We start from the raw sequence: 13,585 nt of genomic DNA, 5'->3' as shown, positions 1-13,585 counted from the left end.
GGCGGATCGGCTACAGAGGAGGGGGCTCACTCACCCTTCTTAGGGTCCGCTTTGTTCTCAGGAGCCGGAGACCCTGTCACACCTCCTGCTGGGTTGTGTCGCGGCGAGACAGGTTTGGGAGGTGGTCCTTGTGGTGTGGGATTGTCAAGACTGGAGGCCTAGCATAGACTCCAGCATCCAAGAGTGGTGGGCCGGCATCACGGGGCCTCGTGCGGTGATCAAGAGCTATCGGACGGCGGTCACTCTTGTGCTTTGGGCCATTTGGCATCACAGGAACGATGTGGTATTCAACGGAGCCACTTCTTCGGTTCGACGTGTTCTTCTTTTTGTGCGTGAGGAAGTGGTGAGGTGGGAGAGTGCCGGGCTGTTTAGGAGCGGGCTGTCGCTCGCGGCCGCCTTGGCGAGTGGGTTGCTTGACGCTACTTAGTTCTTTTTCGTGTTTTGGCCACTTGGTGGCGTTGTAACCGTTTCGCGGTGTTGTAACGCCTTCTGGCTTCTCCTTCTTAATCTGATGATGCATCCTCTGGGTTGCATTCTTGAAGAAAAAAATGTCTTGGGAAAAAAAGATACGTTTCATGCATTGCAACCATTTATGATAGTATAGCTGATAGAATGTGACTCTCTGCGAATTCTGAAAGTATAAGGGCCACTCACATAGTAATATGTGACTACGCTAGCCGAGCCTCTCAGTACACATGTAAGTACATTGGCACATTCGCGTTCGATCAATCTTGCAACTCACATATAATGGACCAGATGATCCTGTAGAACCCTGGCCCTATACATTTATATACTTGACCCTACTGATCAGGGCATAACAAGTGACAGCACTGTACTCCTATCATGCATGGTGGGTATGTTGACAAGTTTATGGAAAATCAAGCCTTAATTAATGAATGGCACGTTCCATTCATGCTCTCCGATCAGTAGGATCCAACTCACACTCAAGACAGGCCCCTAGTCTGCACTGTCGGATTAGTGTTTCGCAACGATAACCTGCATTTGGTGATTTGATCCAATGGCTATCAGATCCCAAAACACCCATAATCATCACACGACCCCCCAACCTCTGGTCCCTTCTTAAATAACGACGTAACCCCTTCCGCATTCATCTCCCTGGGCCGGGCTCAAAATCGCAGCTCCCAGCTGCGCCCATTTCACTCGCCCCCAATGCCGTCTCTCATCGACGGCACGGCGTCGCTGCGGTCGCTGCTCCGGCCGGTCACGGACGAGAACCGCCGGACGTCGAAGCAGCAACAGCAGCATCATGGCGCCAGCGGCGGCGGCGTGGTGGGGCTCTTCAAGATGTTCAAGCTCGTCCCCATGCTCACCACGGGCTGCAAGATGGCCGCCCTGCTCGGCGGCCGGCACAGCAAGTACAGCATCCCCAGGCAGGCGCCGGCGCTCCTGGCCGACCACTTGCCGGCCGTGACGCTGTTCGGGCGCCGCAGGGGCCGGCTGAGCCTGGCCATCCACGAGGACACGCGCGCGGCCCCGGCGTTCCTCATCGAGCTGCCGATGCTGGCGCCCGCGCTCCACAGGGAGATGGCCACGGGGACGCTGAAGCTGGCCCTGGAGAGCGACACCCGGAGCGCGAGGAGAAAGCTCCTGGAGGAGTACGTGTGGGCCGTCTACTGCAACGGGCGGAAAGCCGGGTACGCCATCCGCCGCAAGGCCGCGGACGCGTCCGATGACGAGACGCACGTGCTCAGGATGCTCCGCGGCGTGTCCATGGGCGCCGGGGTGCTCCCGCCGCCGCCTGGCTACGGCGAGCTGAAGGACCTGGGCAGCGGCGCCACGGCCACCCCGTCCAATGGTCCCGATGGCGAGCTGACTTACATGCGCGCACGCGTCGAGCGGGTCGTCGGGTCGAAGGATTCTGAGGCGTTTTACATGATCAACCCGGACGATGCCGGCGCCAAGGGCGGCCATGGCGCCGCGGAGCTCAGCATTTTCCTGGTGAGGAAGAAGTGAGATACAGAAATGTTACGGGTACAGTATAGTGCTAGTAAGTACTAAAATTACATATTCTTCTCTTGTGAATACGAGCATACAGTACACACCAACCCACATATCAGTACGTTGTGTGAAGAGAGGCCCATATCAATTCACCAATAAAATCGTGTCATCTAAATAACATGCATATACAGCACGTATGGGAAATGTGTAGTTGGACTGCAAACAGAGCAACAAAAATAATACTTCGTACCAAAATAAGTGGCTTGAATTTGTATATATTCATTATGCAAATCCGTCACTTCCGACTGAGAGTATATTCTTTTTAGCACGGTTTTACTATTTCTTAGGCCGCAACCAGCTATACTATTTCTCAGACAGTTCTAAGAATCATTCGATGTAATCGAGAGATCCATGCAACTATTAAGAATCACGAGAAGATCTTGATCAGACAGTCAAATGTCAACTGAAGAATAACTATATTTTAAGTCAAATTGAACCATAGACACTCCCAATTTAAAACATATGCAGACCAGTAGAAGATGCAAAGAGAAATTATGTGCTCAAAATTGGAATACAGGCAATTATATATATGTAGCTAATAAATAAAAGCATCTGTGAGCGATTATGCATGATCATGACTTTTTATTTGTAAGTTTTTCTGTACTGATGTGGATTTTGATTGAATAAAACTTAACTAATCATGTTTTTGATATTGTGCTCCAGTCCATTACTTAAAAATTTATCAATGGTGTATTTGACAGTTATTCTTTTTTTTTGCGGGTTATTCTGATCATACATTAGTGAGAAAAAGATCGCTCCATCAGTGATGTAAAAAAAGATCACTCGATGGGTGATTTCAAAGAAGCATTAATTGGTCGATCGGTTGGTTAGCATCTGGTGAATTGCAATGTTGTCATAAGCTGTGTGACGGGCGGGACTAATTTCAGGGAGAAAAATAATTAGTGTGACGGGACAGGTACTATACGTACGTCCCTAATAATAATCTCTTTACACTTTAGGCGATGCGCTGTGGGGGCAGATGTTGACACAAGGGGCCTAGTTTTGCAGTACCGTGTTCCGTTCCGGCCATCTTAATTAATCACCGGTTAGACATGCTTTATCGGTACTGAACTTAATTGTAAGACTGTTGGCGGTTTCTGCTTCGCTGCAGTAAAACCACTGTGTGCTGGTACCGTGGCACGTGTCCGTAAGACATGACCAATTAACAATTCGGCGACCTGTGCAGCTAAATACATGGAGAGGAAGAACAGTCTCGTCTCGTTCCCCGTCGCTCGCGCGCGGGCGGGCCAGACCCGAAGATCCGAATGGAGGAAGAAAGCTGGCTCGACGGTATATGTACGGGCACCAACTTCTTGTTCCCTGGCCCCATGCATCCATCAAATCCAGACACCAATGATCGATCAGCACAAGTCCTTTTTAAGCTAAGCTAGCTAGGTCCCTCCTCCCTGCGAAAGGACGTTACGATCCACCTCCAGACCAATGTGCATGCATGATCGATCCCATGCATATATACATACATATATATATGTCCACCACCATATATCTACACGGTTGCATCAACTTTGCATGCTACGGGTTAATCTGGCGAGTTGGGAATGACATGCATGTGCCGGCCTTGCTCGCATATGCATGGATCCATGCTAATGCATGTGAACAACGTGCATGATTCCTTCTCCTTAACCGTACCTAACAGGAGTAGCTAGGGTAGCTAGCACGAGCGCGTGCGTATATATGTACCTAGCCATAGCTAAGTAGTCCATGGAGCTGAGCGTGATGGATCGAGAAACGTAGCGCTAGGTAGCTCCATCGATCGACATCAAAGGAGAATCAGGCCAGCAATGTGGCGGATACAGCTCACTTGGCCGGATTAGGTCCTGCAGGGAGATCAATCAACTTTAGGTGGGGCTGGCTGGCTAGCTGCTCCGATCCATCCATCTCCCGATTTTATCATCGGCGCTACTTATATGGTCCTTGCATGTAGGGCGCACCGGCCATGGGCCACATATATGCGCGCAATGATAGACCGGCCCGGGGAGTTAGCAGTACATTCACTACAGTGCTTCTCCTAAAAACGAAACAGTTGCTAGCTACTACTGCATCTCTCTTAACTTGTGGACGATAAGGAGTGCCTGCGCGAGAATTGTCAAAACTCAAAAGGATCGACGACGTTTCAGATCCAGCTTGTGCATGTGCATGCATGGCGTTGATGTTTGACATTGTCCTCTTTCGGATAGCCTCGGTAACCATGGCAATGGCCCGGGCGCGAGAAAATTCGAGGCCTATATACTTCGAGATCAGGATTCGTCCGGGCTGTAGGACTGGCCCCTCCTTTGCCTAGCAGGCCAAGTAATGCTTGGAGCCTTCAAACAGCCAGAGGACACGTTACAGCAGCCATCAACTGGGCCAAAGTTCATAATGGAAGGCCGAAGTAATCGATTGGATCTGGATCCCGCTCCCCAATCGATTTTGATCGATCAAAACAGAGACACAGTTTCGCTCAAAAAAAAAAAAACAGAGACACAGAGGTTTGGTCTGCGCATTTGTTTGTTCCTGCAGAGACAGGTGAGGCCCGCCAGCGGAAAGAACCCAGGTCGATTGTGCCGCCACCTAACCTAGGCTCGCCGGCAAGAGACTGCTCGCCTCCTCGCCGGTCCATCTCGCCTCCTCACTCCGGTAGTCCACATCCTACCAGCCCCGCTGCTCGCCGAGATGGCATCCCGCGGTCCGCGGCTCGGTCAGTTGCCAAGCACCGGAACTGAGCCTAAACTCGGGGCGTTGCTCGCCGAGTAGGCACATGTCGGGGTCAGGGTGGATGGTGCGCAAGAACTTAGCACTTGACACGTCAAACGTGGTGTCCTAAACCTCTGAATTTAGAGATTTCCAGGCGTTTGAAAGATCTCCGTGACCTAAAATTGCACACTACGACTCAGGGCATTGCATTTTTTTCACTGCTCAGCCTAAACTTGCACCATTTCAATATGAGCAACTCTTCATTAAAACGTTTGATTGCATACAACAATATACAAATTGTTCTGTCATTTATACATGGAGCTGAGTGAGTTCGACTTTTTTTTTCTTTTTCTTTTTGCGGGTAATAGTGACTTCGATTCGGGATGTTGATTGGCTCGATGGTGCTCTAAAGGCTTATAAAAGTGACTGAGATTTAAGAAAATTCATGCAGCTTACGAATCCAAAACGTACACAGGGGATCAATACGTTTTTATTTAGATTATTACATACAACAAATCTCTGAACAAATGAATGGCTATCTAAGCAAATACTATACGAAATATAGGTAGATAGCGTCGCTCGTCGGCACCATCAAAATCGAACAGGGAAGGAATATACATTTCCAAATGTCTAGTATTGGCCGCCTTCATTCCCAAGCCTGGCCTTGCGCTCCTCCGACAACATTTTAGCGAAATGGATCAGCTCCTCCTCGTTGGTGCCCCTCTTCAAGTCAGGCTCATTCTTGCCCGTCTCGACGTTTACCTTGCACATCTTCCTCTTCAGCAGCGCCTTGCCGACGTCGACGAGCCGGTTCAGGTTCTCCGGTGCGGACACGTCGACGGAGGCCGTCTCTCCCTTGAGCTCGTCGTCCTGGATCCGGAGGTACCGCTTCTCGCAGTGCAACGCCTGGAAGAGCACGGAGGCGTGGATGTCAACGAGGTCGGAGCTGGCCTGGCTGAAGCTGTCAATGATGGGAGTGGTGCCGTTGTTGTAGAGCCAGCCGAGGATGCCCCATTTGCCGCACTGGCCGGCGTCGAATTTCTCCTCGATCTTGGCCGTGCCGGTGCCGAGGGATAGGATCATGAACTTGCCATAGTCTGCCGGCCTGATGGGGAAGAAGTCCTTGTTACCCATCAGGATCTGCTTCGTTACGTGCGTCATCGCCAGCAGCGTCTGTGTTACAAGTATATCGTCCGTGTCAGTTTGTTAAATGGTGAACAAAATACATCAACATCGCACAAGTCAATTGTGATAAGCCTAATTTAGGTTAGCAATTAGTCTCATCAGGTTGGCTTGTCGTACAAGCTTGTGGTGACTCGATCGCGTACCGGATTGTTTGCGGCGACTCCTCCGTCGATGAGGTCGAAGTCCCGTGGAGTGCCATCCTTGTGCTTGGTCTGGAAGTGGTGGCCAGGGAGGTAGGTCGGCGCGGCGGACGTGCCGATGCAGACGTCCGACAGAAGAGCGTTCTTGGAGACATCCTGGATGGCCTGCACAAATTTCACGGATATACAATTAAGTAGGCCGGTTTCAAGCAAGCATGCATGCACATTTTGCTAAGTTGTTTTCACATACGTCGTAAGTTGAGAATATCGTGGGCTGCATGTGCTTGATGTCGAATGTGGGGATGACGATGTTCTTCAGCGTATCACGGACGCGCGTGTCGCCGAGCAACTTCTTGACGATCGAGTGGAGGTACTCGCCGTCGTATTTGGGTCCCGCCATGCTCTTCAACAGGCCAAAAGGTCCTTTGCTGCATGGCACATTGTACACAGCCAATTAGTCATCGTCAAGACTTTCTTTGAGCTGATGCTGGCATAAGGTCGTCGCTTTCGATTTCTACGTGCGCGATCTATGTGATCCTCACCTGATGGGAGGGAAGATCTTGGGGCAGTGGTCGAGATAGAAGCTGTTGATGTCCTTGGCGGCGAAGAGCGGCCGGCCGTCGACATCGTTGGGCGCGGTGAGCATGGCCGTCACCAGGCCCCCGGTGCTCGTCCCGGCGATCACGTCGAAGTAGTCCGCGATCCTCGCCTCCGGCCCATCCAGCTCCTGTACACACACACGCCCAAGCCCAACAGCAACTGATTAGTAACTGACCCATCGATCAGACACACATAGCACGCATGCATGATATACGGAGACTCGATTATTTACCTGGAGCTTTTCTTCGAGGAAGGCGAGGATGGTGCCGGGGATGATGCCACGGACGCCGCCGCCGTCGATGCTGAGAACGGTGACGATGCTCCCGTAGGAAGGCGGGGGCGACCCAGGAGTCGACGGCAGTGACGACCGGCGGCTACTGAGCGCGCGCTGCGCCGGGTTCAGCAACCGTCGTGGCCCGTTGCTCTCTCCCGGTACTTGCATGGCCGGCGGCATGGTTTCAATCTATGGATTATGCAAGCCTCAGACCACTAAACCCCAGGCTAGAACCCGCAGAGAGATTCCCTCTCTTTACTTTACAAGCTGGCTTTGGTTGATTCGCTTCGCTTGTCTTTGGCTCATTGGCTGTCCGCTTAACTACTGCACCCTGCCGCTTTGTGAAATCTGATGGTAGTACTCGCGGACGAACAGTATATTTATACTCGCGGATTCCATGGGTCATCGGGAAAAGTCATGCTCCCCGGTCGAGCGCCGGAAGCATCGTGCTGCAGGTGGTTCCTGTGCGAGTCAAAAATGTTGAATTGAACAGAATTGAAGGAGCCAAACACGCGGGGATGTAGGGAGAAGGGATGGGCCGGGCAGAGGCGGCCACCCGGCGCGCGCCATCGACCTGAGCCTGAGCGACGCGGAGGCAGAAAAATGTTGTGTGACTGGGTCCAGCCCCTTCGGACCAGGCCTCCGGTGTACTCTTGATCCAATCTGCTGCTGCCAACTTTCTTCCATTTTTCTGTACTTAGGCTTTTATTTGTTGGTTTACGTGTAGAACCTGCAGTCCTGCACTGTCAGTGCCGCTCTGCCCGGCACGTATCGACAGGGCCGGGTACGCATTGACGTTGACGCTTTCATGTTACTCGATTATTGAGCAAACGTCCTTGTTGGAATGTTTCGATGGGTGTGTACGTTCTTGTTTGATGAGAAGTTTCTCCTCCATGAAAATGGACGGAAGGCTCGTGCTCCTTCACCGAGAAAGAAATTAGGTCCGTATACGCTGGTGTGGTTCCTTAGTTACAGGGGTGTGCCAGCTGTATAATGCTTCCGCTCTGTTCTCTATGCAACAGAACTCCGTAGACTAGTTCAAGCTTGACCCACGCAGGTTCTGCTTGGTACCTTGTCTTGATTTGCAAGTGACTTTTCTTGATCTTGACCGCTGGGTTTTATCGTAACCTGCGAGCTTTTTTTTTCTTCTCTGGCCCTTCCGGGAGTTCGCTGATGGTGCTAGAAAGAGCAATGTGGCTACCGAGTTTTTTCTTCGTAGCTATTTCCTTGAACTAAAACAACCACAGAAATTTAGGAACGAAGTGAGAAGTGAGCGTAGCTAGTTGATGCATGCGTGAAACAATCACGCGGCTCTTTCAAACCGATGAGATTAGTCTAGTCTGTGCATATCTGGTATATATATTCTGCAATTTTGTACCAAGGATTGATATTGAGGAGTTGACTTCAAAAAACCTGGATGAAGAATTTGAGTTTTAATGGGATTTTTGTTATTGTTTCTTATTTCGGTTATGCCGATCTGTATTTTCTTTGATGAACCAATAAAACCGGGTCATCATTCTGAAAAGAAGAAACGACCGATGCGACTTGAGTTTTCTCTTCGTAACGTGGCTATAGTAGTCGTATGAAATATTCAGTTTAAGATGTTATAGTTTTGTCCTAAGTCAATGTAACACCCTCGTCACCAACGACACTCCTGACAGACATCTAGGCTTCAAGACTGAAGCCACATACCAACACATGTCTTTTCAGCTTTGTCCTCCCTCATGCAATCCCGGTCACCTATCCTCAAATTGTTCTTAGCCAAACACGCTTAACTTTGAGGTTCAAACCAGAATGCCACAGACCCACAATCAAATTTCTTAAACTTTGACCCAAGTTTATAGAAAATCTACTGCATATACAACTCTAAATTAGTTTTGTTAAATCTATCGTGACAAGCAAAAATCATAGCATACTTAAAAATTAATTGTAATATGCACATAAAGTATGTAATGGGAGACAAGGACAAGCAATATACATAAAGAAATCATCAGCTCATGCTCACATGAAGCAATATCCATGCATTGGTCAGCTCGAACTTTTTAGTGCTATAAATCATCAGCTCATGCTCACATGACTCCAACAAATTTATAACTAAGTAAAGACTTCTAATTCAATACACCTTCTCTCATCCAACAAAAACACAAGGACGGTTCAGATCACTCCGTACCCCCTTCATAAAAAAGGGCATGATGGACATTAATTAATATTTTCTTCCTTTCTTTCCACGTAGCTCCGAACAACACTAGTTGCTTTTGATTTTGCCGGAGATTGCATCGTTGGATCGCGATGATATTTCATGAGCTTGTAGTAGACACAATTCCGCACAATCCTACCGAAGGGATCAGCGAAATACTTCCTGAGCCAGCGGGAACAAGTCGGACGTTTGTGCTGTCCTGCACGGCTGTGAGAAATCCAAACAACCCTCGGTGTTTTGCAATTTTCCGGAGATTCCACCGTTGGATCGCAATGAAATTTTACATTGTGGTGGTACACAAAATTCCGCACACTCACTGAACGGATCGTCGAAATCTTTCTTGAGGAGCGGGAAACATGCGAATAATTTGGACGTTTGTGCTGTCTCGCAGGGTCGCGAGAAATTCAAACAACACTCGGTGGTTTCAAGTTTTCTGGAGATTCCACCGTTGGATCGCGACAAAATTTTACACTGTGGTAGTAGACAAAATTCCGCACTATATCACCGAAGGGATCGTTGAAATATTGATTGGATCAACAGAAAACATGCGAACAGGTCAGACATTCGTGCTGTGACAAACGGCCGCGAGGAATCCGAACAAACACTTGGTGTTTTGGAGTTGGCCGGAGATTTCACCGTCGGATCAAGATGAAATTTCACACCGTCATAGTAGACACAGTTTCGCAAAATCTCACCGATGTGATTGTCGAAATAATACTTTAGGCTGCAGATATTTTGCGAGGGAGGAAGGAGGCAAGAGAAAGAAAAAGATTAGTCAAAAAGAAGTCGAAGAAAAAAAACGTGAAAAGACCATCCTATCCTTCTGAGTTTGGGGGTTGTATTGAATTAGTCCTCCTAAGTAAAAGAATAGCGGATTAAAATGAAACTAACCGTTAAAGCTGCAACTTTTGTCATTCGATGCAGCAGCGTGTGGCTGTGTTTGATTTGATTATAGGTGGCTTAGCAGCCCTGCCCAGTTTGGTCGGACGCTTTGTGAGTGTGTTCTCCGGGGTTGGGGGTATTGTTTATGCAAGAATTTTTTGTCTACGACCTTTACATTTTTCTGCTAGTTCTGATATCGTATCAAATGCCAGCGTCAGGTCCATTCACTCAGTTCGCTGGAGTCACTTTCTAGGTTAACTAAATTAAACAGTGATATTGATAAAGAGTATATTTGCAGTTACTCATGGACTTTGCGTTGAATAAAGGTGCTTAAATTAGTATTATGACACTATATTTTCTTGGTACATACATAGGGACCGATCGTGATGTTACACGCGTCGATTAATGGATGACTAGAGGCTAGCTTAATCCCTTTGGAGTACTAAAAAAAGGCAGACTGTTTGACAATTCGCATGCAGATCCGGCCCGTAATCCATTTGCTACTGTTTGATGCCCTTCTTCTGTAGCCTGGCCTTGCGCTCCTGCGACAGCAGGCGTGCGAAATTGAGCAGCTCCTCCTCGTTGGTGCCTCTGTTCTTGTCAGGCACGCTCTTGCCGGTCTCGACGTCCACCCTGCACACGCTCCTCTTGAGCAGGGCCTCCCCGACGCCGACGAGCCTTCTCAGGTTGTCCGGCGTGGACACGTCGACGGAGGAGGTGTCGCCCTTGAGCTCGTCGTCTTGGATCCGGAGGTACCGCTTCTCGGAGCGAAGCGCCTGGAAGAGCACGGAGGCCTGGATGTCGACGAGGTCGGCGCTGGCCTGGCTGAAGCTGTCGATCAGCGGCGTGGCGCCGCTGTTGTAGAGCCACCCGAGCACGCCCCACTTGCTGCTCGCCGCCGCGTCGAACTTCCCCTCCACCTTGGCGGAGCCGGTCCCCAGCGAGAGCACCAGGAACTTGCCGTAGTCCGCCGGCTTGATCGGGAAGTAGTCCCTGTTGCCCAGCAGGATCTGCTTGCTCACGTCAGTTATCGCCAGCATCGTCTGCACGTCACACACGGGGTCCATTGTCAATATGTCAAACGGATACGGAGCACAGTAATGTATGACTACGACCCCAAAAGCAGAGCTGGCTTGTCGTGTAAGCAGCACGTTTGTATGGAGGAACTAACGGAGACTCGACTCAGGCACGTACCGGATTGTTTGCGGCGACGCCTCCGTCGATGAGGTCGAAGTCCCGTGGAGTGCCATCCTTGTGCTTGGTCTGGAAGTGGTGGCCCGGGAGGTAGGTCGGCGCGGCGGACGTGCTGATGCACACGTCGGAGAGCAGAGCGTCCTTGGACACATCGTTCTGGGCCTGCACATGCATGTTACATGTAATTAAGTACACGACGGCGGCGAAGGCATGTATATATGTTTGTTGGGAGGGACCGGCCGGGACGTACGTCGTATTTGGAGAAGATGGTGGGCTGGAGGAGCTTGATGTCGAAGGTGGGGACGACGATGTTCTGCAGCGCCTGGCTCACCCTCGTCCCGCCGAGCAGCTCTTTCACGATGGAGTGCAGGTACTGGCCGTCGTACTTGGGCCCCGTCATGGTCTTCCACAAGCCGAAAGGCCAGCTGCTGGCGGCCGGGAAGATCTTTGGGCAGTGGTCGAGGTAGAACTTGTTGATGTCCTTGGCGGCGAACAGCGGCCGGCCATCCTTGTTGGGCGCGGTGAGCATGGCCGTCACCAGCCCTCCGGTGCTCGTCCCGGCGATCACGTCAAAGTAGTCCGCGATCCTCGCCTCCGGCCCATCGATCTCCTATTAACACACACACTGCCACATTAGAATTGCTTCCATGTATACATACACGAGCAGGCCGGCCGGCCAGGGAATAAATAGTCACCTGGAGCTTTTCTTCGAGGAAAGCAAGGATGGTGCCGGGGATGATGCCGCGGACGCCGCCGCCGTCGATGCTCAGCACGGTGACGATGTTCCCGTAGGACGGCGGCGGCGACCTGGGCGTCAGAAGCGAGGAGGACGCGACGCCGCCGAGCACCGGGTTCAGGGTCAGGGACCCGCTGCCGCTGTTGTGCTCAGGGACGTGCACCGGCGACATGGCTTGTTCTTACGACTGGCCTGCGCCCTCAAACTCCAACTAACTCCCTAGCTAACACCTGCTAAAGCCTAAACAAAGGACAAGATCGAGCTAGCAAAGGAATCGCTTTTAATTAATTTTCTCTTCTACAGATGGGATGGCTACCCTGTTTCTGTCCGCTCCTGCGCACTTATCTCCACTGCTGTGGTGTGTGCGAATCTGCTGTGGTTGGGGTCATATACATGCTCGTGCGCCCCGTTATTTATAGCCGCGGGGTTAAAGAACGAAATCGGACTCATCCCAAAAGTCATGGGTCGATCACGGACGGGACGGCGAACGTTCGCCGCTCTGACCTCGTCTCTGACCGCTGCTCCGGGGAAACGGAAGCGGAACGTAATGGGTGCACCGCGAGTCAAAAAAAGTGATATTCACGCGATGCAGGGGTCAGGGGCACACGGGCGCACGGCGAACCTGACCACCGCACCACTTGCATATTGCATTTCCTCGTAAAGTGACCGCAGCAAACTATATACGGTCTGACCAGGTCAAGGCCGCAACCCACCGCCGGTCGTACCGGAGCGCGCACGCACTCACGGCATGTACGAGCGGAATGCATGTATGTACCCAAAGAACTCATATTTTAACCCCGTGAGCTAGGTTCCGTCTCGACCTGAAATGCCGTGGGCCGGTGCTGATCCCTGAGACCCTGACTGATCCTTCCCGGTGGTGCCACTGCCACTAGCTTCTTCTTTTTTTTGCTTTTTTTTGGGGGGATTGCCATTGCCACTAGCTGAAGCTGTTGCTTTCGCCTTCTTCGGCAGGACGCTACGTGGGCCAAGGCAACTGGGCTGCGGAAGCTGCCGAGACGGTGACGACGGCTGCTGGATACGAACTCCACGATTTTTACGTCTCAGGATACGGTTCGTGGGTACGCGGCTCTAGAGTACGTAAACTCTGCAAACTTTGACTTGATAGAGCTGCGCTACGTACGTACTGTACGTTCGTGGGAATTTTCTCTTGGAAAGAAATGAGAGGAAAGCTAGTGTTTCGTCGTGCCTGGATGGAGGAAGGAGTTCCTTCGGGCGAGGATGGAGACGAGTCGCCTGTTTGTGTCGTCTGCCCGTATTTCGAGCCACTTGGGAGAAACGCCCGTACGTTACATACACGTAGACTAGATGAAACTTGACCAAGAGCTAGTCTGCTGAAGCTATATATCGCTGAGACGCTGGCCTGTGACCCCGTCTGTCTCCGGTCGAGTAGTACTGTTTACAGTTTTTGACCGCTGACTTCAAAAAAATCGTGGACTTCTAGAATGGCAGCTCTGCTCAGCTCTGGCAGCTTGCTTAATCATGTGAGTGAGTACGTTGTTGCGAAAGCCATCTCTAGTATTTAAGCGGAAACACTAGTATATCACAAGGGAAACATACACTACTTGTCAAAGAAAGGGTATCTATCACGAAACAACAAAATCGCAGAATAGACAGTCGTGTTGATTTTTCTCAAGACACTTGTGTCG

At 50.7% G+C, this 13,585-nt stretch overlaps 3 protein-coding genes across 3 annotated transcripts; 1 reads left to right on the top strand and 2 right to left on the bottom strand.

Annotated features, from left to right (window-relative positions):
- Positions 1-952: 952 nt before the first annotated feature.
- Positions 953-2,669, top strand: LOC100830651 (protein MIZU-KUSSEI 1). The gene has a single exon (XM_003574563.4). It carries the CDS (start codon positions 1,171-1,173, stop codon positions 1,972-1,974), a length of 804 nt encoding a protein of 267 aa, XP_003574611.1. The 5' UTR covers positions 953-1,170; the 3' UTR covers positions 1,975-2,669.
- A 2,509-nt stretch (positions 2,670-5,178) lies between these two features.
- Positions 5,179-7,384, bottom strand: LOC100831142 (patatin-like protein 2). Its single transcript, XM_003572236.4, has 5 exons — positions 6,868-7,384; positions 6,578-6,762; positions 6,286-6,463; positions 6,039-6,200; positions 5,179-5,883 (listed from the first exon to the last, which is right to left on the bottom strand). Exons 1-5 carry the CDS (start codon positions 7,087-7,089, stop codon positions 5,341-5,343), a joined length of 1,290 nt encoding a protein of 429 aa, XP_003572284.1. The 5' UTR covers positions 7,090-7,384; the 3' UTR covers positions 5,179-5,340.
- Positions 7,385-10,298: 2,914 nt separating this feature from the next.
- Positions 10,299-12,299, bottom strand: LOC100830345 (patatin-like protein 2). The gene is made up of 4 exons (XM_010236901.2): positions 11,878-12,299; positions 11,433-11,792; positions 11,183-11,344; positions 10,299-11,031 (listed from the first exon to the last, which is right to left on the bottom strand). Exons 1-4 carry the CDS (start codon positions 12,088-12,090, stop codon positions 10,489-10,491), a joined length of 1,278 nt encoding a protein of 425 aa, XP_010235203.1. The 5' UTR covers positions 12,091-12,299; the 3' UTR covers positions 10,299-10,488.
- Positions 12,300-13,585: the final 1,286 nt, after the last annotated feature.

This window comes from Brachypodium distachyon, chromosome 3 (genome assembly GCF_000005505.3).
Source record: "Brachypodium distachyon strain Bd21 chromosome 3, Brachypodium_distachyon_v3.0, whole genome shotgun sequence".
Taxonomy (NCBI): Eukaryota; Viridiplantae; Streptophyta; class Magnoliopsida; order Poales; family Poaceae; genus Brachypodium; species Brachypodium distachyon.
This window is presented reverse-complemented; position numbering and strand designations above follow the sequence as displayed.

What these genes read in the sequence shown, in the direction of transcription:
- LOC100830651 (XM_003574563.4), top strand. Translation starts at nt 1,171, where the DNA reads ATGCCGTCTCTCATCGACGGCACGGCGTCGCTGCGGTCGCTGCTCCGG.
- LOC100831142 (XM_003572236.4), bottom strand. Translation starts at nt 7,089, where the DNA reads ATGCCGCCGGCCATGCAAGTACCGGGAGAGAGCAACGGGCCACGACGG. An exon ending in TCCTCGAAGAAAAGCTCCAG is followed by an intron (nt 6,763 to 6,867) that starts GTAAATAATCGA and finishes GTGTGTGTACAG; the next exon opens with GAGCTGGATGGGCCGGAGGC. An exon ending in GAGTCGCCGCAAACAATCCG is followed by an intron (nt 5,884 to 6,038) that starts GTACGCGATCGA and finishes CTTGTAACACAG; the next exon opens with ACGCTGCTGGCGATGACGCA.
- LOC100830345 (XM_010236901.2), bottom strand. Translation starts at nt 12,090, where the DNA reads ATGTCGCCGGTGCACGTCCCTGAGCACAACAGCGGCAGCGGGTCCCTG. An exon ending in TCCTCGAAGAAAAGCTCCAG is followed by an intron (nt 11,793 to 11,877) that starts GTGACTATTTAT and finishes GTGTGTTAATAG; the next exon opens with GAGATCGATGGGCCGGAGGC. An exon ending in CCATCTTCTCCAAATACGAC is followed by an intron (nt 11,345 to 11,432) that starts GTACGTCCCGGC and finishes ATGCATGTGCAG; the next exon opens with GCCCAGAACGATGTGTCCAA.